The sequence below is a fragment of the Xenopus laevis genome, chromosome 6S (genome assembly GCF_017654675.1).
Source record: "Xenopus laevis strain J_2021 chromosome 6S, Xenopus_laevis_v10.1, whole genome shotgun sequence".
Lineage (NCBI taxonomy): Eukaryota > Metazoa > Chordata > Amphibia > Anura > Pipidae > Xenopus > Xenopus laevis.
This window is the reverse complement of record NC_054382.1, coordinates 81,015,908-81,040,472: the sequence shown is the minus strand read 5'-3', so window position 1 is coordinate 81,040,472 and position 24,565 is coordinate 81,015,908. Positions and strand designations below refer to the sequence as shown.

Genomic DNA, 24,565 nt, shown 5'->3' with positions numbered 1-24,565 from the left:
AAAAATTATTATTCACTTAAATTCTATATCAAATGATGTTGGGATCTTAGGAGTCATCACCTAATTGCAGTGAACTGGCAAAGCAGTAAGAGCATTTCCATCGGGAGTCCTGACCCGGATCAGAAGAATGCATGCCAAATGTTTTTTAGCAGCAAGACGTCCTTCCAAAACTTCTTGTGTAATGTCATTAAGCACAGCTGCATGCAAATCATTTTGTGTTTAGTGAAGCTGAAGGCAGAATGGCAGCAACCCACATGTCTAGCAATGAGAAGATGATTAAGCTGTCCAAAAGGAAAAACCACCAGCACACCATGGCCTCTCAAAGGATATTGGTCCGGTGCTCAGTAAAAAAGGGTCGGCACCCTCAAATAGACTTGGGTAAGGAAGAAAATTACCGGCACTCAGGGCCAGGCCCTTAGTGTTTATTACAGAGTACGTTTCAGTGGCACGTTTCAGTCTGTTTGTAACTAAAGGAATCATCAAATGGAAGAATTAGAGGGTGAAAAGAGGAGCCAAAACTTCCTTTCACCAAAGGAATGAATTTGCATTGGCAATGTTTGTGACTACTGGTATCTAACACAGTTTTGGCCCACCAGGGTGCAGCTCTCAAAGTCCTATATGTATATATTATATGTTCCCAGGCATGCTTTGAGTCATTGTTTCTCTGCAGAGCCACAAATCCAGGGCAAAACACAGTAAGATAAGCTTTACACATGGAGAATGAAGGCTACAAACCAACATCTTATTTGAGTGCCCTTTAAGTTAAAAAAGGGACAGTGTTAATTTGTTTAATTTGAAGAAACTAGACATGGATTACTCCCCCAAGTAATGCCAGTGGAAAGGCAGTAACATGTATATAATAGGAGTGAAATAGAAGCCATAATAGACAAATGTCCTGTTAAATATCTTGCAAGAGCCTTGATTTCAAGTGTATGGCTTGATTTTACAGCAACAAGTTTACAGGTATTTAATACTGATGGAGATTCCCATGTCAAAATGGTAAGATATAGGGGATCCTGTGTTTATATTTCTAGCTTAATCATTATAGTTGAGTTCCGTAGGCAGGCATCTGCTAGTTAGAGCACATTATTCACATGGCATTGAACTTTTGCTATTCTAAAAATATTACCTAATGTAAGTGTTGAAAAACACTGCAGCCATATGCAACTATAAGAAGTAATATGTTGGGTGCATGCATTATATCTGCCTTTTATTATTAGGGTACCAATCAACATTATTCTTCAGAATCAAACCAAAAAAACATTTCAACTGAGCTTGACAAGGTTCATACAAAAAAATCTGTGCAGGCTACAGATTTTGAAATTTAGCCACTATAAAAGCAATGATGAAGCTTCTAAATTATTAAATAGCTTAAGTATAATTAATCATCCTTCAACTCCATTAAATAAAAATGGAAGTACTCATGATTCACTAAAACAGGACTGGACCAAATCCTTTTGTTTAGTCTAAACCAAGGGTCCCCAACCTTTTCTCCCACATTCAAATGAATACAGTGTTGTAGAGCTGTACGGGCATGAGAAAGACTTCTGTAAGTTATCATTAAAGTTTTGCGATTGGCAGCAGGCTGTGTTTGGAAGCAATCATTTTTTATTCCATATAATTCTATATTCCATATATTCCATATTATTCTATAAGCCAGGAATTTCAAAATGAGCGCTTGCTTTGAGGCCAATGAGAGCAGCAGTGGGGGCAAAGGGGTTGCTCACAAGCCACAGATTGGGAACCCAATTGTCTAAACAAATCAAAACCCATAACACCACATTACATATATAAAGACCACAGTTTTTTCTTCACAGATTCTGATAATTTTATGATATTCATCATTTTAAAGTTGTTTGTTTTTAGTTTTGTACTAGGCTGAAACTTAGAGGATATTTGTAACCTCACTGCATAAAACAATTGTAATATAACAACTAGCTAATGCTCACATTTCACTGGTAACATGTATTTCCAAGATTTAATTGCACTCTGTGTTGCTTAACTACTTGTGAGCATGTGATTTTACCAAACTACTCTGACCTTAAGGACAAGGACACACAAATGGTTCTTTTTCTCACAGCACATAAAACAATCAAACCAAGTAATCATGCAAGAATACTCGAAGGCATATACGCATAGTTACACAATTAGTTACACAATTTGAGTGTTTTACCCATGGCAATTCTCAGTCCTCACACCCCTAACAGAGCTATGAAATGAGACCCTAAAGTCAGGAAAAGAGGGAGTGATAGGAGAGGTCACGGAGTACTACAGCACTGTTTATGCTAAAAAAGACATAAATGAGACACCAGCTGTTGCCGGTCAGGTATCACCATCACTGTATATCCCGTAGGTCTGTCAATTCTCAACACTCCCTTGGCACAATGCTCTGCACTCTTCTGCCGGATTCTTTAAATGAGACAGGGCAGTGACAGTCTCCCAGCAGAGTTCTATGTTGCTCTGAAAAACCTAATTTGCCAGGACCTGATCAAGCTGTATGATAAGATGGCAGTGGAAATAGAATGTTCCAGTTGCCAGAGGAAGGAATTATCACAATCTTATAAAAGCAGAAAATAAGATTATTTCCCAAAGTAATAGAGAAAATGGACTACATACAGATCAATGAACTGCTCAAGTACCAAATGGACAAATCACATGGAACCAGCACTTGGATACTCAATAAAAAAAAAAGGAGTCTCCATCTTATAAAAACCAATGTCTAGGACTAGCAATGTTATAATTAACTATAAGGTAACTGTAAGTGTACAATAAAGCAGCCTTAATATCCACCTTTTGTCTCAGCACAAAGCGTGCATTGTTCTTTACCATTATCCCCAAACCCTTTTCCCTATTTTTCCACCCTCCCCCTTTGTTCTCCTCATATATGACTACAATATAGTTGTGATATCTTCTTGCTCTTACTATCTGCTATGATGAAAAAAAATTTGAGGTAGAGGACCTTAACAGACTGAAGACTGTCATTGGGCAGATCATCCACCTGGACCAGTTGCATGTGCATCAGACAGACTCCAGAGATTAGAGGGATCACCACACCAAGACCAACTAGATCTTAGATTAAGTGCTGGATGAATATGGATGATGTGATGATCTGCTTTTGAGATAGTGGAACCTACGGTGGCCATGTCTAGGTCATATATACCGCAGGATGGAAAGAATCTTATTCTTGCCATTGTTGGGGCTGAAAATCAAATCACTTGATCAATCCCTTAGATTGTGTGAGATCTCAGAGAACCCAAAGACCATCCTTCCTTCCCAGCTCTTCAAGGCATTTCCCCATTGACATTTAACCAAACCCGATGGAAAAGGGGACTGTGTCAGGTTCCACTTACTGTTCCACTTATTGCCTCTTTCCTGGCTTTTAAGATGATGTGAATCCATCTTTTTTTTCTTTATCAGCTACATCTGTTAAATAGCATGTATTTGTATGTGTTTGTTTTTAGGCATGATTGATTTTATATTAATATACCATATATTAAATAGTATATTATTGTGAGGGTGAAAAATAATCCCCTACTTACCCTCACAGAGATGCTCTGCAGAACTAGGAGTAATGAAGATAAACAAAGTCTTCATCAACGTGCACTGATTTTTAAATTATTGTTATTTTTTAAATGCAGTGCCATCCTCATTTAACAGGTGCACAATGGATATCTAGATTCCGCTCACAATTAATAAGGTAAAAGAAAAGGAAACATGGTCTAAATAGACAATTAAAATTGGGCAACAGATAGAGCACATTTCTCTGTACACCAAAGTAGGAAAATATTTAGCATAACTAATGAAGAATATCAGACAAGTATATTAAGCAAGTCTATAGGAGACTTGCTGGAACATTTGTGTGCTATCCATCTTGGTTACAATGCTAGAAATTGCTTCAGGATTACAGGGGATGTTTTCCATTCAGCAGCACCTCATGAGAACTAGCAATTTATCACTGATTAAGAGACACTGACTGTAGGTAAATCATCCATATTTTTTCGACATACAACTTAAAAATCTTAATTAAAATACATCTTCTAAGGAGGATAGAGACTGAGCAGAAAGTAGAGAACAGCTTGAAGTCTTCTTTCTAATTGACAATGCAGAATGTAAAAAATCTTGCCTACAATGGCTTCTAAAGGCCTCTCAAAAGAGAACTGAAGCAGTTGGACCTCAGACACTTTGAACTTAATTTATCCATTTGCTAAAAACCTGTTCTTATCATAACCTTCAAGACTGCAAATGCACTGCCAAGGACGTTAAAAATAAAAAATAGGAATCTTTCTTTCCAAACCACACATTTTCATATCTGTTTTCTCAGAAGGTTAGAAACACACCATGTCTTTGAGTGCTGAGATTTAAGAAGGATGCTGCCAGTTCTAAACACTGCTTAATAGAAATAGAGATTTATTCCTTCCACTAAAAAAAATATTCCAGAAATACAGTGGTTTCTTAGACATTAAAATTAATGTCAATATTACATTTATAACATTTTTCTATGTCAGGTGTCTCATCTGTTCTCCACAGAAGTATCTGGCTGAGAAACAATGTGTTCAGAGTCAACAAACTTGAACAAAGGCACATAAAGCAAAGAATATAGTGTTTCGGCTATCATGCCAGTGTTCCAGTCATGAAGGCTTCAAAACCTGTACATCATAAGTGCGGATGTGTATATTTTATTTTAAGGCATAATACATTCTCTTCCAACAATTAAAAGCCAACTTAATTATATGAATTTAATGCCAACAAAATTTGAGTCAGTAAATGGATGTGCTACCTTACCTTTTTACCTAAAGTCATATAAAGAAATATCTGCTTGTTTGGAGCCCTCATCAAATGGATACTGGCTAGATCACAGGTCACATGCAACGGCAAGCAGCAGGACCGGAGCAATAGTATAGCCTTATATATCCTTCTAATGGACTTCACAGAGGCCACTTTATCAACAAACATCCACCCAATGTTTAATTAAGCCTTTTACATGTACAGTGATTTAGGCGTTGAATGCTCCATTAAAACTGAATAACTATATTAAGTTATTGCACTTCCTCAAGTGATGCAGAGTGCTACTGTCCCTTAGCTCCTCACTAAATGGAAAGTGTCTAACCCTTTGTTCACTGCAATACCCAAGCTTTTCTGTTATCCCTAGCTTTTATTACAAGATACTACTAGTCAATACAAATACTTCAAACAGACACTAACTGGGTATTCTAGAAAGGAAAAGGAAAGGCAACACGGCATATAACGAAGAGGGGCCTATCTATGACACTCCAGGTATATTGGACATAATTCACAGTCAATGATCTAAAACTTATGATAAAAATTGGTATTGGTTTGTAACGTGGCACATTTGCCTTTTTCATTGATTACTGCAATCACAGCATCTATGTTAGCCACCACAAAAGCACGTGAGAGACACATGCTGTCTTAAAATATGCAGTAGAAAATTTCAATTTCAGCATTTTGTGAAATCCAATCATTCTGGAAACAAGGCAACAAGCATTTTGTCAAGGTATACTAGACAAAAATTAGTAGATGGTATAATCCTTTTAGCCAGAGCTTAATGTTCTCACAGTTAATGTTCAAACAGAAGAAGCTTAACCACTCTCAGCTAGGAGCAAGAGAAAAAAACTATATAACATATTAGATTATACTAAAATCATATCAATCTCGTGGTATATCTGCAGATGCTAAAAAAATTATAAAGCAGGGATCAAATATTTTAATCTACCCAGTACGTAGGGATTCCACCAGGAATTTGCTCATCGAGCAGCAGTAACGTAACTAGCGGGCGGCGGGCCCGGGACATAACTCAGAAGTCGATCGGGCAGGGTTAAAAATCCTGTTGGAACGCGGCTGCATCTATTCATAGATGGATCCGACCTCCCGTATTGGCAGCATTATGATCTGATCGTTGGGCCAAAACGATCGCCAAATGAGCAGATCTCTCTCTGTGTATGGCCAGCTTAAGTCTTAACTGTGATAACTTGTATTTTTAATTATCTTTGTGATTTGGTAAGCTCTCCTCCAGCGGGTGAAATCTGTTGGGTCTGACGTTCTCCAACTGTCCTTTCCCTTCTGATATATCTTTTTTCTATTTGGTATATTTCTGTTTTCATGACCCCTCTTTATTATGTGATGCTATCATAGTGCATGTTTACTATAATAACTCTTTTTCCCTTAAACTGGTCACATTATCCATTTTTTAGCACTTCATATTCTATAGTCTACCTTATGTCTGTTAAATTTGTGTTTGATTTATATGAATACATTTTCTTCCTTAGAAAGTTTGGTCACAAATTTGCATTCTAATTCTCAACACTCCCAAAAAATGGGGTTTCAGTTTCACATGAATGACCGCTATAATCAAATTATGTTTTTAAAATCCCTATGTTGTTTTATCAGTTGTAGCAACATGGCAGGGCAATCTTCCAAAACAGCATGCCACTTACATAAAAAAAGCCATTTCTTTTATTATACTTTGACCTCTAGGAATAATCAAGGTTTCTTTTAGAATGGGATCCTAGGAAGCATGGATTTTGTAAATAAGTAAAAGGACAAGCTTGGAGTGGCTTGGATGTTTTTCTTGGACAAGAATAATATCCAAAGCTATAGTGACATTTAAATCTACAATTAGTTCAGATATTGGTATGTATCATTTATGTGAGTGTATGAAGGAGTGTGTACAGGGGCCTAACTACAGAGGGAGCAGGGCCTAGGAGTGTAGGGGGCCAGGTGCCGTAATTAATACGCAATTTTAATATATCTTGGTAGAATAGGCCAGCTTATCAATATATTGGGGCCCTAAATTGAATTTGCTGTGGGGCCCAGTAACATCTAGTTACACCACTGAGTGTGTATGTATGTGCGCTGGGTTTCATTTGGAGGGGTTTCACTTGATGGACTTTGGACTTTTTTCAACCCAATGCAATTATGTAACTATGAAGTATGCTTTAGGGCACTGCTGGACAATCTATAGCCAACCCCTGCTGGAAAACCCCCAGTAGAAGGCAGATTCAAAAATCTACCTTAGATTACCTACATTTATACCAAAAGATTGATAGGATTATAGAAGAAAGTACTACACTATATACATCTTCCTCTTTACTCCCAGCTGAGTGATGTAGTGTCTACTATTTTACATTTTGGCATTTTCCCAACTTTCTCTCTGAGCAGAAAAGAGACATATTCACACCTTCTATTGAAAGTAAATATATCCCTGCTAAAGTATTGTTCTTCTGTGTATTGAATTGATTTATAGTGCTGACAAATAAAGGCCGCTGAACAGTGTTACAATAAAAGATCCAGTCTTGAAAATAAAGAAATAAATTAAAAATTAATTATGGCATTCAGGTCACTTTGTCAATATGTCACAAAAATAAAGCAATTTATTTCAAGCTTGTAGTCTAGGATTATTAATACAGTTATGTTCTCCAAGCAAATGTGCTAAGGAGGAGCAGAGTAAACATGTCAGAGTGTTATTATAGATATACACAACAACATTTATTTATAACAAAAAATAAATACAATTTTAAAACTAGAGTCTACAAAAAAAATGGCACTATATGTTTCCAGCCACAAAAATAAAAAAAATAAAATCAATGATTACTTACACGTGTGTTTTTTTAAATGCATTTGAGGAGTAAGTCAATGTGAATGATTAAATCATGGCAGCTACCAACAGAAAGGGTCTGATTTATCAATGTTCAAATTCAAAAAATGTTGTGCTAAAACTCATGAGTGCAAATTACGAATTAAAAATTCAAATGTTCAATATTTATTTAGCTAAAAAAATTCAATGTAAAACTTTAGCAAATAAAAGCTTTTGATTTCAAAAAGTCGATGGGGGTTGCACTAGACAACTTTTTTCAATTGATGTTTTTGTTAAATAGGCCTCTAAGTATAAATTCAGTTGCCAACTGGCCTGGTTATTGCAATTATTAATGAATTGTATTGACATGATATTAGCGGTTCTTACACTGTTAATATCACACAGTCATGCAATATTTGGCTCTGGCCAATTGCCCTGTACAATGGCAAAAAGCTAATTTCATAGCTTAGAGTATTGGTGATGCAGATTCTATGTTTCCAGGGCAATTTCAAATAAACAAAATAAATGAGTTGCTATGCAATGCCAATCCCGGAGCGTGTGCTGGTTTTCTGTTTAACTCTCAGATCTTGCTGGTGATTTTGCGGTTTACTGCTCAAAGCTTTATGAAGACTGGCATTAGTTAGCTGTTGAAGTGCAAAAGCTTCCTCATGATCAATAAGTCTCTTTAAAGGGGTTGTTCACATTTGTGCTAACTTCTAGTATGATGTAAAGAGTGATATTCAGAAACTATCTGTAAATGGTGTTAATTTTTTATTATTTGTGGTTTTTGAGCTATTTAGCTTTTTAATCAGCAGTTCAGTTTGCAGTTTTAGCAATCTGGTGGTTAGGGTCCAAATTACCCTAGCAACCATGCAATGATTTGAATAAGAGAATGGAACATGAACTGGAGACAGCCTGTATAAAAAGGCTGAAAATTTTCCCATAAATTCAATTAAATTTAAATATATTTCTCCCCAACATATTTTTGCTTTTTCTCATCAGCTCTCCCAGATGCACACACTTGTTCTTACATTCTGGTGTAGAGAGAGCTCACTTTCAGGTGATGGTGGACAATAAACGGCAGGTCTTCAATTGCTCAACCCTAATGAACTAGGTAACATTTGCAATAGTCTAAACCTACACCAACCTTTACACATTGACTATATTCAGACGCTTACTCGTTATCGTCTCCCTTGAAGTCTACAGTTTTCACCCATTACATTATGGTTGCACTGTCAACCACAATACAACCTAATCAAAATTTAATGAGTATCACACGGTTTCATATGTCCATTAAACTGCAGGTCAAATAAGGTACTTCAGTAAGAACGATTGAAAAGTAAAAGGAAAAAAAAAAACAGTAAATGCTCATGGCCGAAATATGTGTACTAGCCTACAACAGCAGCGAGGGACTCTCTGGTTTCAACCTAATGGATAAAACATCATACATGGCACATTTTAACTTCAACACAAAGACACTTGGGAACATATAAGCTTTATTGCCTGATCGAAAGTGATGTGGGAGCCTTGTGTTTCAATTTCGTCACTTGCTGGATATGTTGTGATCATGCCTCTGTCTCTGCTGCCAAGTTAAAGCAGCATTACACGTTCAAACAAAATGTAAATTAGCGGCAAATACAGAACCATAATGAAATTCTCTCTTTTCTACTGGGCATTGAGAAATGTCCCAATTTTAGTAACTTGCAGGCAAAAGTAACCAGGCAACCTGCAATATATACTGCACATAAGCAGGACATTTCTTTAAGCATCTATTCTGCCACCATTTTGTAATTCCAAATGCTAGCTTGTTGCAACTTTTAAAGGGATACTGTCATGGGAAAACATTTTTTTTTCAAAAAACATCAGATATTAGTGTTGCTCTAGCATCCATTTTTCAAAAGAGCAAACAGATTTTGTAATTTTGAAACCTGACATGGGGCTAGACATAATGTCAAGTTTCCCAGGTGTCCCCAGTCATGTGACTTATGCTCTTCAGTCACTATTTACTGCTGCACTGCAAGTTGGCGTGATATATACCCCCTCCCCCCCCAGCCTTACAATACACCAATGGGAAGGTAACCAGATAACAGCTCCCTGACACAAGATTACAGCTCACTGGTACATATGAAACCATCACGCAATTGTAAAAGTACAAGTCTCACTGCCACTCCTCCAGTTACATTGAGTAGGAGAAACAATAACCTGCCTGAAAGCAGTTCAATCATGAAGTACTGGATAAAGGACAATGACCTGAGATGGCTGCCTACTTTACTAGATAATATCGGGCCTCACAGAGAAATAGTATTGTCAAAAACCATGTCCCTTCATGCTTTTTTATGGAAGACTGTTTTCAAACGCAGGGTATCCAAAACCCAGAACAAGCCCCAAGGTTCCAGTCTCGGCCAACTCTTCTGCCTGTAGCAGCCGCCTTTGGATTCGGGTGGAGCCCTCGACTACTCAGATGCCCCCAGGTCTTATTGTGGTAGAACCAAGGAGAGATTTCTGAGCGAGCAAGGGAATCAAGCGTAGTATTGTAGAATGGGATACAAGGAACATAGTCAAAAGACAGGCCGGGTGGTAACAATATGGGCACAGATGCTGGAGACGTAGGGATGGTCGGGGTCACAGGCCAGGTGAAACACACCAGAACCGCAGTACAAAAACAGAATTGGAAAGAGTTGTCAAAAAATGAGTAATAATCAGGACAGGCAGCAGACAAAGATTATAAAAAGGGACAGACAGAACAATAGGAATACACAGTAGAAACACACCAAGGAACTTTTAGAAAAGACCTTTTACATTGGGCAATGAAAACTACACAAAGAGCCCTTTAAATATTTGAATTTCGTGCCTTTGATGACATCATGTTTGGTACTTTCTCTGCATTGTGTATTTTATAATATATATATATATATATATATATATATATATATATATATATATATATATATATATATATATATATATATATACACACACACATATTCATATATCTATATATCTCTATCTCTATCTATATCTATATATATTATAAAAGACACAATACAGAGATTCAACCCTTGAATACGTTTCTAAGACAGGCAAATCTTATGTTCTACTTAATGAATTGGGAAAAACCCCTAAGCTTAGCTTCTCAACAGCTGTCCAGAGCACAGAGTATGTGAGTATGTCTCAGACACTCCTAACAGAAACAAAGGTGGGAGCTTCTATGACAACTTTATAGCCCTGGATTATTGCTGTTACAGGTTTTCTGGTGCAGTAAGTTCAGTAACTAAATTACAGCATTTTTAGCCACATTTATTTTAAGGGTCTACTTTAACTGCCAGCACACACTCCAATAAAGATTGTTCCATCTTTCTGATTTGCACCTGGGAATACAGACTTTTTCCGCAACACCAGTATAATTTTTTTGACAGGAATGTAGATACTGTAGATTCTGTAGATACATCATTGTGTTAGACAAATGTAGAACAAACAGTACCACATTTGCAGGCGCTATCTCATACTAAAGATTACATTGATGGTTAGCTTTCCCATGAAACTCAATTTGCAGAAACACTGCAAAAAAATGAAGTTGTGGAATAGTTTTCTAGTCAATATTCTATACAAAAATCTATTCATCACCAGTCTTTAACATTGAGCACATTTTTTTTCATGTTTATTCCCTTTAGAGTGCTCAATGCCAAGCAAAATAAGACATCTATATAAACGTTGCAGGTGCTGCAAAGGGATCCACTGTTGCCAGGGTCCAAACACGGTAATTAAAAACAACATTTGAAGACGTAAATTATTGGGTCTTGTATTCAAACAGTGGCCACTTGTACCCATGAGCCAGTAAATCATTGCTTCAATTCTTTATTACTTTTCAGCATGCTGCTATATTGCTTTTGAATACAAAACAAGTTTCAAACTTCCTAATTATATCTATCACCCATGTTGATTTTAGTGCAAAATGGACAGTCCAGCTACTCTGTTATAAACCTTGTTCTAACAAACAAGGTTTATACAAGTACTGTATCATGGCATTAGCTGTAAAAAATCGTTCCCGGGTTCTGTACAGTGGTACAGTGATTAGCACTGTTGCCTTGCAGTGTTGGGGTCCTAAAATTTATTCCAGCAAGAAGTTTGAAAGTTCTCGCTGGGTCTACATGAGTTTCCTCTGAGTACTCCGATTTTTTCCCATGCTCCAAAAATAAACAGGCAGGTCCTGATAAAATTATCCCTGTGTGAATGCAATAGGGACCTTAGACTGTAAGCTTGACTGGGGCAGGGACTGATGTGAATAATGTAAAATCTTTGTGCTGTGTAAAAGTGTCCATACTATGTAAATAGCAGGAAACTAATTGCAATCGTTATTCTTACATAGTGGTTGTAACAGAATTCTTTGGATGCTCATCCCCCCACTACAGTTTACAATTAAAACGGTGCTTGCGGAACACAAAGTTTAAGTACTTGTGCACACTGGAATTGTGAAGTGTGACTGCACAAAAACTGAACGCCGTTGAACTGGTTTGCTAAACTGGACCGGTTAAAGGGAAATAAAGACAATTTGTAAAGTGTATTTGAGAGCATTGAGATTCAAGTTGCCATTATGTCTAACTGAAACTAAGTGAATATAATTGTTTCTCAGTTCTAAGTAAATTGCTGCTGAAGGGAAAGAAAACATGGTACCTTAAGTCAAAGTCTGATGATCACAGAGCCAATGTTTCTCCATAGTATCCATTGGACAATATTTAAAAATAAATGAATGTGGCAGGTAGGCCTTTTGAAATTTTTATATTCTCTATATGTAAATCCATACTTAGTTGGACAACATAACAGCTATGCTTTGCAGCCCTTGTACAAAAGGTTTGTATGCTTTCGCCGTGGATGGGCTCCATCCCATACCCAAAGAACAAACAGATTTATGGCTCCTGACTAAATTAAACATAGTGCGTGTGAATGTAATAGACCTTAGACTGAATACACCACTAGGGCATGGACTGGCGTACATGGTGAATAATCTTTGTAAAGTGCTTCAAAGTTCATATACGATCAACAGTTTGTTTCTACAAGGCTCATGGCTATCTTTAGAGTAGCCATTCTCTTTTTGAGAGGTTGCCCAACAAGCAGATTTTCCACTGATATGTCCATCTTGAGGCAGGCAAGATGGGACTATTCGGATCACGACCCGTCAAATTTTGTAAATGGACGTAGTAATTAGGGGGTGTGATCATAAAATGGACATGGCCAAACCATTTTGGCCACTCTACTCGCGGCTGATGTTTTTGTCCTTTTTTACACTTTTCAAATGTTGGGAGGTATGGGAATGAAACATGTAAAGTTGCTGATATGATGGTATAACTAAAGATTTTTTTTGTGCACCCCCCCCAAAAATCAAATTATCATTTCATACAAAAGAATCCAATACCTAATATGACATTGTACTTTGACAGTGGATAAAAGATGCTAGGATTAATTCAACTATGCTTTATCATATGAGGGAATGGTATGATTGTATCACACAGCACAATATTGGGAGAAAACCTGGTGCTGGAAAGGTGAGTAAAGGCTCTATGTGCTTTTTCCTGTTGGCTTGCTTTATAGCCCTGGAAAGTATCCCCCAGTGATTTTAGTTGTGCTATTAATATCCCAGGTCTGTATTCCTTTTCTTCAAAAATGCACAGGCCCAGGGTACATTTACTCCAAGTGGCAATGCAGTAAAATAGTTCTGGTGTCCCTCTCTGGCAACCCCTCTGCTGAAGGTTCCAAGTTTTGCTACGAAATTGGTGCACCCAGCAGTTTGCTGCAGACATGACAGGAGCACGGAAGAGTTCAACTCTTACCAAATGCAGCATCACGATTGGATGGAGAAAATAAATTTATTTTGCACTACTTAAATTATTTACCACAACTGCCTGAGCTAACAATTTCCAATATTTCTTGATAGGAATAAATTATGCTGTTGCAGGACCTACTTGCTCAAATAAAATCTATATATATTTTCTTAACTGCAAGTAATAGGAAATGATCCTGATATGAGAGCGGGGGGGGGGATAAGAGCTTCAATTAAATTGGGAACCAAGAGGAATAATTTTTATCTCCTGGAAGACATTATTTAAAGTCCCATAGGGTTTCTTAGGATTTTTGTTCCCATTAATAAGTAGAGCTGAACAGGAGCACTGTGTCTGGGAAAAAAATGAAATTGAATTCTTAAGGCAGCGCTGAATATTTTATGAGCAAATTTGAAAGAAGCTTACCCTGTATTGATGGAAATGATTTCTATCAGTGGGTTCTTCCTGATCTTTGGCAAATCCAATCGAGCTCCCCCCAACCGTTTTCCATTATCCTTTTTCTGACCCAGCAATCTCACAGAATGACCTTCAAATGAAGCACATAAATACACAAGCATAAGTCATGCCATTACAGCATTATTCATTCTACTATGCCACATATATTAATGACAGCATTTAAATATTTAAACAAGACATTAACACTCTGGGAGACATGCAGAAAAGCGCTGTGGCGCGGATACTCACTAAAGGGAAATTTATGAATAAGTGACAAAACTGATGATGTTCGGAACAAGTCTTTGCACAACAGTGTAAGTTTTGACTTAAAGTTCTAAAGAAAATATTAAACTTGCAGAGAAGTCACTTGAACTCTCCTGAGTCCAGATCAGTTGACCAGGGAACTAGCGTATAGCAACTTTTAATTCCAGCATTCCGCCATAGCTGTTAGAAATGATGGAAAGTACAGCCCAACAATTGGATGGACACAGGCTCAAAATGATTTCATGTTCCAGAGACAGATGGCACAAGAAAGGTATATATAGTTTTGATTCCTTGTTGTATGATTGTAACAGTTAAGAATCTTGCTAAAATTTACTGAGGGGCAGATTTATCAAGGGTCGAATTTCGAGGGTTAAAAAACCCTCGAATTCGACCCTCGAAGTAAAATCCTTCGAATTCAAATATCGAATTCGAAGGATTTTAGTGCAAAAGGCCCCTGAGTGTGATTTGATAGTTAGGGTGTTGGTTTTAGTTTCCTCTTTTGTAATTTAGTAAATCGATTAGGTGGCATCACCAATTAAGAACTAGATTTGATTCTCCTTTCTGGCCATATAGCCACATCATGTTGTATAGGTGTGTTCTTTGATCTTTGGTTTAAAATCCTGCCTGTTTAATATGAAAAACATTTAAACAGGAGTGAGGTATATAGACAACTGTAAACACCACTGTGATTTGAAGAAGTTTACTGCATGATTTATATTTCAGTTCAATGGGGAGTGGAGGGGGATAACACACACTGAACACATATGTTTAAATGTTTCCTTAGAAGAGGGTAAAAATGGATTGAAAAAATTCTAAGAGATTGACTAAAATTGAGTGCTAGGACTGTACAAACCTGGATCCAAATAGGCTTACACTGATGTTATACCTATTTGACAATGACTATACATGTGTATTTACTGTATGGTATTATCTGAAAATGCTATATAATGTTGAGCAGAAAATAATAAATTGAGCCCTTACTGCTATGATCTCTGAGAAGAAGAGCCTACAGGGGGCAACAGCAAGCTTGGGTCATCGGTTGTCAGAATAACCCATAACATGTGCCATGGAGTACAATGAGACATACAAATATTAACAAAACACTATGGGGCACATTTACTATTGGTTGAATATCGAGGGTTAATTAACCCTCGATATTCGACCGTCAAAGTAAAATCCTTCGACTTCGAATATTGAAGTCGAAGGATTTACCGCATTTCCTCGAACGATTTACCTTCGATCCAAAAAAGCTAGGAAAGCCTATGGGGACCTTCCTAACATTGGTGCTCGGTAGGTTTTAGGTGGCGAAGTAGGTGGTCGAAGTTTTTTTTTTGGTTTCAATATTTTTTATTGAATTTTTTTTTAAAAAAGAACATACAGTCATAAATATGACATATCTTATTAACAACAGTAAAATGTTTATATCACAAGATAAAAACAGATAAACAGACCAGGTCTGAACTTTAATGTATAAAGAATTGGTTAATAGCTGTAATTATACATTAAAACATTCTTATGAAATATTTGCTTAATCTATAGGACCAATCACACTACAACTTTATTTTTGTTGTTTTCCTAAATGGAGCAGAGCCTAATAGAAACTGGGGGACCAAGATCCTCCCTGCTAAGTTTCCAAGGGTCGCATCCATCCCTTAAGGATATATGCAGCGCATTTGTGTCCTTTTAACTAATAAACTTTACGTATTATTTTTATTTGTAGATATGGCTACTATATTAAGGGATACTAATATGAAGTCCTATCGCTTACTAGTTTATATCGATAATCATATGTAATCAAATAATAAACAAATGAACAGGGATTGTCTAACGGGACATGGAAGTTTTTTTTTTAAAGAGACAATCCTTCGACTATCGAATGGTCGAATAGTCAAACGATTTTTAGTTCGAATCGTTCGATTTGAAGTCATAGTCGAAGTTCGAAGTAGCCAATTCGATGGTCAAAGTAGCTAAAAAAAATACTTTGAAATTCGAAGTATTTTTTATTCTAATCCTTCACTCGAGCTAAGTAAATGTGCCCCTATGCATTTACTAGCACAACAATGGCATTAATTGTACACAGTGGCATATGTAACTCATATTACTGGTGTGCTTGCCAGAACATACTGTACACACGCTCACAAAAAAGCTAAAACTATACTACAATAAGATCTTTCCTGCATGAAAAATTAAGTCTGCATCTGGCAAACAACTCTTCATAAAAACAAAGTTTCAATAAAAATATATAAAAAACAAACCTTTCTGCAAGAGGGAAAAGAAAAGGGAAAAATCCTTACAAATGATACAAAACCTTTTTGAAACATGCAGATTTAAAGAAATAATATTCCCATCCATCATGACCTTTACTTACTAATGGCTTTAATAGGGCATTAAGAATAAATAGGCTATTCATGCGCTGAAGCAGCAGACCCACCTCTGAGTCAAACAGCAGTCGGCGCACAGATACTGCAGGCAGATAAGTCACTCACTCACACTTAATTTAATGAAGAGGTAAGCAAGACTAGCATGATAACATAATGGACTAGTCCATATGATGTCATAGGTCTAACAGAGTCTAGCAGGAGCATACACTTCTATTACTACAAGGAAACAATGATCCCATTATCTGTGTCAGTAAGGTCACTTTAAAAATACCATTTACCTATTCATCCGTACCTTCTACTGTCCATGCATGAAATGACTGCAAGGTCCTAATTACTTGAGATTAGCAGAGCCATACTACCCAGGAATCTGTAGTACAGTATACCAGAACACAGTCCAACCTGTGCTTGCAAAAAGATTCCTTGCTTAGGAGCAAAGCAATGTCAATGTGTGTCTGGTTAGCCAAGTGCTGCAATAACAGGCAAAAGCTAAAAACTCATTTGGCACATCGTTCCTTGCTAAATAGCAAACCATAAGAGACCGCTCCAACTCACCACTTGCCTTCGGTCAGGTGCCTATTACTAAGGGAGTTAATCCGAAACGCATTAGGTGTTCTACCAGCACTAATACAATAAAGCCTTTTTCCCCAGAAGTGCCATCTAATACATTGAATTTGCCATGTTCCTTGCTAAATACACTTCTGTAAGACTTCATTTCAAAATGGCAATGAGAAAATATGACATGCTGGGCTTAATTAAAATGTTAATTTAACTGAATTACCTGATGTATGAATTTGTTTTGTACCAAAGTTGTAGAAAATGTCTCTTTAAACTACTGCTACTACTACTACTACTACTAATAATAAAAACTGAACGGTCAACAAATCTTTAATTAGCTTCTATTGGGCTATAAATTCCACCTTATTTTAATATGCTGGGATTTGTACTCCAACAGCATAAAGGTATTATTCTGAAAGAAATACTGCTTTCACCCAGTTTCCCAAAGCCAACATCCCAATTAAAATACTCCTTCAATGGGAATCCGACCTGAGCTGAGTTGTAGGCACAGTTTTTGGGTGACAGCTTCCTACTCCCCTTTTATATAGCATTTACGATATTGGTCCAGTTCAATTAATTATATTTTTGCCAATTAAATCAGAAAGTTCCTAAGCTTTACCTCTGTTAATCTCATCAAAAAAGATTTTCCTTAATGAACAAAAAAATAAAGTTCTACTTGCCCTCCTAGACCAGAGACTCAATACTCCAACTGCAGTTTCGTGCAAAGGGCTGCTCATTTAAGAATAAAGTAAAGTTTTGAAAATAAGCCACAAAAGAAGTCTCTCCCTATTCAGGATGGTTATGCAATTCATCCTCCTGCACTGAGCTGCTTAAAGCCATATCACTACAGGCGTCAAAGAAACCTTAAGTTTATCTGGGGTTCATGAGTTTTAAGAACAGAATAAATCAACAGCAATGAAGCACAATAAAATGGTACAACACTTGTCAAAATGAATTTCTGTCTGGAGTTCAAGACAAGAGAGACTTAATATGAAAAGAGCAGAGTGAAATAGTGGTCAACCTGCCACTCATACGACTCTCTGAGGGTAAATGAAATGTTTTTATTATGTCAACCATTTTTGCTGCTTTGAACTTGTAATTAGCAGCATAACATATGTACCTCTGCAAAGGGAACATCATCTTACAGAACAGGCACCTGGTGTAGCATTATTTGGAGTATGGGGAGGTCACTAAGAATAGAATTTGGAGCATGAATCTCAGGTCAAAATAAGTGAAGGTTTAAAGATTTATACCAGTGAAAAATATAGGAAATATAAAGTTTATAAAGGTATAATATGCAGGACTGGACTGGACATTCTGGACTACAAAAGAGCAAATATCATGTATCAAAAAATATGCATTAAATGTAATAAAAAATATATCATGTAATCACAAAATAATTATGTCAATTCCATGAGCAAATCTAATTTACATTATATGTACTTTTACAGGTATATGCATTCTTTTTAAATGTTGGATTCAAGAGAGCACAACCCTCATTGAATTTTGTAGATGAACTCTGCTTAGTACAATGCCTATAAGAAGATACAGGTATGGGATTAGTTTTCTGGAAAACTTCAGAAAGCTCTGAATTACAGGAAGGCTATCCCTTAGATTCCATTTTAATAAAATAATTCAAGTTTAAATATGTTTTCCTTTTTTTTTCAATAATATTAATAATACAGTACCTTGTACTTGACCATTACTAAGACATATTTAACCCTTCTTACAGGCAAAATAATTCTATTGACTTTATTTAATGTTTAAATTATTTTTTAGTAGACTTAAGTCATGGAGAGCCCAGGTCTACTGTATAGCTTTAAATATTTTATTTTTTGCTTGAAAGACACAGGACAGTGTGTACATTGGCCAATTGTGAAAAAGAGGACTCAAGCATATTCTGAGTTTCACTACTATTGTCTATTATAGCAGGGCTTTTTACTTTATCATCAATTTTTTGTTAGGAACCCAACTTAAACAGTTGAATGATCACTGGTATAGCAGCTAAATGGATGAATGAATGCATTTTGGAGAATGAAGTGTTTCTATAGATGCAACTTACCTGCATAATATGAAGGCTTATTAGTCAAAATTATATATCTCTACTAAGAGGAACACTGGGAATACTAAGGTTACATTTCCCAGTATGCCAATGGATACAATGAGATCAATTATGTATATACTGCAAATTGGCAGCTGATAATGTATATGATTTACACGCTCGGTTAAATAAGCACTCTCTGACCATTTGTCCTATAACTGGCAGGATCACTAAGGTTTGCCAGCATTAACCAAACATTCTCAGCCTCACCAGTAAAGTCATAAACATCTAGATTAAAATAAAGTGCCATGTGCTGTTATTCTGCTGAGTTCCAAGTCTCCTTGAAACTGTCCATGAGGGGTCCAGGGGTGTAAAAGAAGAAGCATTAAAGCTAGTATTCAAAGAGGAAACAAGTGATCAACAACATTTTGCTGTTGGTAATACAAGATAAGACAGAGGGAGACACACTGGGAGACACACTGGGAGATAAAAGTGGATCTGCACCAAAAAAAAAAAAAAAGACGACAATTGTTAAAGAGATACTGACGCCAGAAAATAATCTTTTTTTTTTATATCTTTCAAAACATGGTCTTTGAATGCTATTTATAATTTTGCCATAAAAGTATTTGCCTGATGCTTTTACATTACCTTTCTTACTCCCATGTTCCTCTATGAGGGGGCTGCCATATTTGTGCAGCAGTATTCCGTTAGCATTAGAAACTCTAACTGATAGGCTGAGAAGGGACAGTCAGGTTGGCAAAACAGTCAGGTTTAGGAACTTCAAGTAACAATTACATGCAGAACTATCAGCGAAAAACGATACTAAATTTAGGGGCAGATTTACATATGGCCAAATATCGAGGGTTAATTAACCCTCGATATTCGACTGCCAAATGTCAATCCTTCGGCTTCGAAGTCGAAGGATTTACCGCAAATAGTACAATCGAACGATCGTTCGAAGGATTTTAATCCATCGATCGAACGATTTTTCTTCGACCAAAAAATTGCTAGGAAGCCTATGGGGACCTTCCCCATAGGCTAACATTGCACCTCGGTAGGTTTTAGGTGGCGAAGTAGGTGGTCGAAGTTTTTTTTAAAGAGACAGTACTTTGATTATCGAATGGTCGAACGATTTTTACTGCGAATCATTCGATTCAAAGTCGAAGTCGTAGTCGAAGGTCAAACTAGCCAAAAAAAACATTTGAAATTCGACGTTTTTTTTATTCTATTCCTTCACTCAAACTAAGTAAATGGGTCCCTTAATGTAGATTAATATTTTGAAAATAAATATTTTAGTGTCAGTATCACTTTAAGCATTTCAGAAAAGGAGCAAAGACTGCTGGTCTTTTAGTAGAGGCGAGTGTTTGTTAAAGTGCAGCAAATGATGCACTAAATGGAGATGAGAACTTGAGAGAAGAGTAACAAAATTTGATTGTTAAGGAAATACAACATGAGTATTTTTGGATGGAAAGAAAGAGACCTTTGCAATTTGTATTAATGAGTGGAGAATGTAGTAAAAAAAAGAGAATCCATTACGTAAAAAATGACGGATTCCGAACATTACGGGGCCCATTTACTTAGCTCGATTGAAGGAATAGAGGAAAAAAAACTTCAAATTTCGAATTTTTTTTGGCTACTTCAAATCGAACTAAAAATCGTTCGACTGTTCGAGCATTCGATAGTCGAAGTACTGTCTCTTTAAAAAAAGAACTCCCTAGTTCGCCACCTAAAAGCTACCGAAGTCAATGTTAGCCTATGGGGAAGGTCCCCATAGACTTTTCTATCTTTTTTACCTTGAAGAAAAATCGTTCGATCGAACGAATTGTGGCAAATCCTTCGACTTCGATATGTATACTTGTAAATTTGCCCCTACAAGTTCACAAAAATAAACGTCTTGCATATAACATCAAAGAGAAGGAGTCCAAATTCCAGAACCCACCAGCACACCCTGGCCTCTCCAGCATAAATTGGCCCGGTGCACAGTCAGAAGGGATCGGCAACCCCAATTGTAGTAAGCGTTCATCAGACGTCTGACGAAGGGGCCCGCCCCTGAAACGTTACATTGTAATAAACACGCAGGGCTTTGCCCGCTTGCATCGAGCTCTGAGTGCCAGTTCTTCTTTTATTATGCTTACTATCAAAGAGAAGGAGTCATTTACAATGTTGAGAATCCATTACTATAAACTGAATTTATGTTAAAAGGACCCAACAACACTGTGTTATAACCAAGTTGATAATTTATGCATTATTTTGTTAGCTACAGGTTTCTAAAAGGAATACATCCATTTAACTTAAGTGGTTGTTCTTAATTAGGTTAGCCTATTCAACGAATTATGGCACAGGCAAAAGAACAACATATTTAGAGAAAATGAGCAGGGGGGTGCATAATTTATTGTGAGCTTAAGGAAAAGGACAGTAGTGCTGTAAATCTGTAACAAAATAAACAGAGCGCGACTTTGCCCCCTTTGAACATAAAAGTTCTGCCAAACAGGTGCACATTTTTCTTTTTACACAGTTTTAAGTGTGAAATATGTTTTTCTTGTGCTTTCCATGATTAATATGACCATAACCCTATAAATCAGGGGTATCAAATGCTCAGCAGAAGGTGCATAGTTAGCAACAGTCTGCAGTCAGTGGTTCCCAAAGGATACAGGGAGATGGCGTTTCAGATAACGGGAGGACCAAAGCTATTCTTCTCTTAAACATTTGTCTATCCTTCTTTACTTAAAGGAGAATTCAGCCCTAAGCTTTAAAAACCCCTACCCTCCTCCCCCAGCTTAAGCGCTACCCTGGGCATAAATGCCCCTAACGTTTTACTTACAGGCATCGGAGTTCACGGGCGCCATCTTCTTTTCTTTGGAAATCATTGGAATGAGACCAGCATGTCGGCACATGTTAGAGCAATTTTTTGTTTTGCGACAACTGAGCATGCTCCGAAACTCATGAAAATTGCTGAAGTGCCAGTCTCATTACGAAGACTATCATAGCGGCTGAAGATGGCACCCGTGAACTCCGATGCCTGCATCGAGGGGTAAGTAAAACGTTAGGGGCATTTCCCGGGGTAACACATAGGCTGGGGGGGTCTATGTAGGGTAGGGTTTTTTAAGTTAAGGGTTGAATTCTCCTTTAAATACCTGTCAACCTCCGCTAGAAAATATTTTTTGCTTATCCACTTCCACTAGAGTTAAACAGTTTGCACACGACCATGAAAACAAGCGTTGCGTATGTGGTAATAACACATACTTATTATCTATCATTGACACATATCAGTGGTGGTGCAGCTTTTCTTGACAAATCAAGGGAGGCATGAAAGGTAGCCTGGCTTTGAATTTTTTTGGACACACCATGAATTACAAAGGAAAGGGTTGAGATTCAAGTTCATTGCAAGTTCAAGGAGGTGACTACATTCACTGCAATGAAAGCAAAACATCAATCCTTTCCAACGACACAGTAGCATGCAAAACATTTTTGTTTTTCTTCCTAAGTGTAAACAACAGAGAAAAAAAAGGGATAATGGCTTAACTTTATAAAATGATTAGGAATCAAGCAATATATAAAGCAGTCGGTTCCAGCCAATGATCAAGGTTGTGTGCAAAGCACTTAGCAGATTTTTTGGACAAGCATAATATCCACGGCTATAGTGATACTAAAATCTACAATATAGATATTGGTATATATAGTTTATGTAAGAGTATGGAGGGGTCGGTGTTGAGAGTATGTATATATGTGCACTGGGTTTCATTTGGAGGCATTGAATTTGATGGACTGATCTTTTTTTTCAACTAAACGTAACTATGTAACTTAGCTCGATACTCAAGTTATTTAGGTGCATCCCAACTAGCTGCATAAAACATTTATTGGGTTGATCTGTGTGCTGTCCTGTAATCCAGAAGAACCTCTATCACTGAAAATTAACCAGTTTACAACAGAACGCGAACATGCTCCCAAAATAGATGTTGCAAGTTTGTAAGTTCACACAAGGCTTTTTTTTGGTGTGGTAAAAATAAATCTGTGTTCACATTGATGGATTTGGCCCAGTCAGACTGATCAGGAACACTGGCTTGGAGTACTTGCATCTGTCAATTTGCACTGGAGATCTATGAGATGCTGCATGCTCATCTTGCTATATGAACATTTAGTGGTCCAACAAGCCTGTTTTATTTAAACAGTTCCATAGAAACAGCCCTATTTAAATATTTAATTTGCTTCCACTTTGTTAGAGAGAGATCCTTAATACACAGTTTAACTGAGCTGAGAACTTTAGGCAATGAAAGAACTGCAAGATCCTGGGGACATTAGAGGTTCTGGGGGGACAGGTAGATAAATAGAGGGAGTCAAACATACTTTACCTCCTGATCAAATAGGTATTCAAATTGGTATCCAAGCTCACAAATACAAAAGGCTGACCATTTTGAATACTATGTTTCACTAATGATTGAGGGTTTGCAGTAAGGCAGAAGAGGCTGCCAAATAGATAAGGGGCTATAAGATTTGTGACTGTAAGGGCTAGTCCACACGGGGAGATAGCGACGCGTTTGCGGTCGTGGCGACAAAGCGCCCGACAGTCGCCGCGACCGGCGCAGGCGACAGTTTTGTATGGGCGCCTATGTAAAAACGCCTGTGCTAACCACACGAGGCGATGCGCTTTTCAACAGTCGCCTGAAAATGCCTCGCCAGGCTTTTTCAGGCGACTGTTGAAAAGCGCATCGCCTCGTGTGGTTAGCACAGGCGTTTTTACATAGGCGCCCATACAAAACTGTCGCCTGCGCCGGTCGCGTCGCTTTGTCGCCGCGACCGCAAACGCGTCGCTATCTCCCCGTGTGGAATAGCCCTAAAAAATGGATTACTCCCTGGAAAAGTTTCTATTTAAAATGATGAAGTAGAATAAAAAAAAAACAAAAGACAAAAGTTAATTCTAGATTACAAATTATAAAGAAATTACAAATTTAACAAATGTTAAATTGTTTTTTTAGCTGAATTTTGCATGGCCAAACATGTCTGTACAAAAGGTTTAGTTTTTTTACTTTATGGTATTCATGCTATATCTGATGCATGGGGAGAAGTGAAAATGATGAGCAAGATAACTGGATAATATGAGATGTCCCACCTGTGGTCAACTTCTCAGACTGTTGGACAAGCTCAGGTTTCAGTATACTCTAATTCTGGGGAGCTTGCCAAGATAAATCAATGATTCATAATTAGTAGGTATGAAGAGCCAATTAAAATGTCCAATGCACATGTTAATTCTAAATAAGCAGAGTCTTCAATTCAGTTGCAGACATAGCAAGGAAAGCCTTTGCTTGAAGGAATTTGTTTTAAAGCAATCATAAGCAATGACCCAGTCAAAATGAGCTCAATATGAAAATGCTACTCAGACAAAACAGAAACCTTGGCTCTCCATAATTAAATTAGTATACAAATTCCTACAGAACAGGCTTTGGAAGCGACTCTGACCCAACACTCC

The 24,565-nt window shown here is 37.2% G+C and overlaps 1 protein-coding gene across 1 annotated transcript in view; it reads right to left on the bottom strand.

Annotated features, from left to right (window-relative positions):
- The window catches only part of cdkal1.S (CDK5 regulatory subunit associated protein 1-like 1 S homeolog), a 553,340-nt gene that overhangs the window by 387,252 nt on the left and 141,523 nt on the right, over nt 1-24,565 (bottom strand). The window contains 1 exon segment of the mRNA NM_001091487.1: nt 13,831-13,951. Coding sequence (NP_001084956.1) covers nt 13,831-13,951 — 121 coding nt within the window.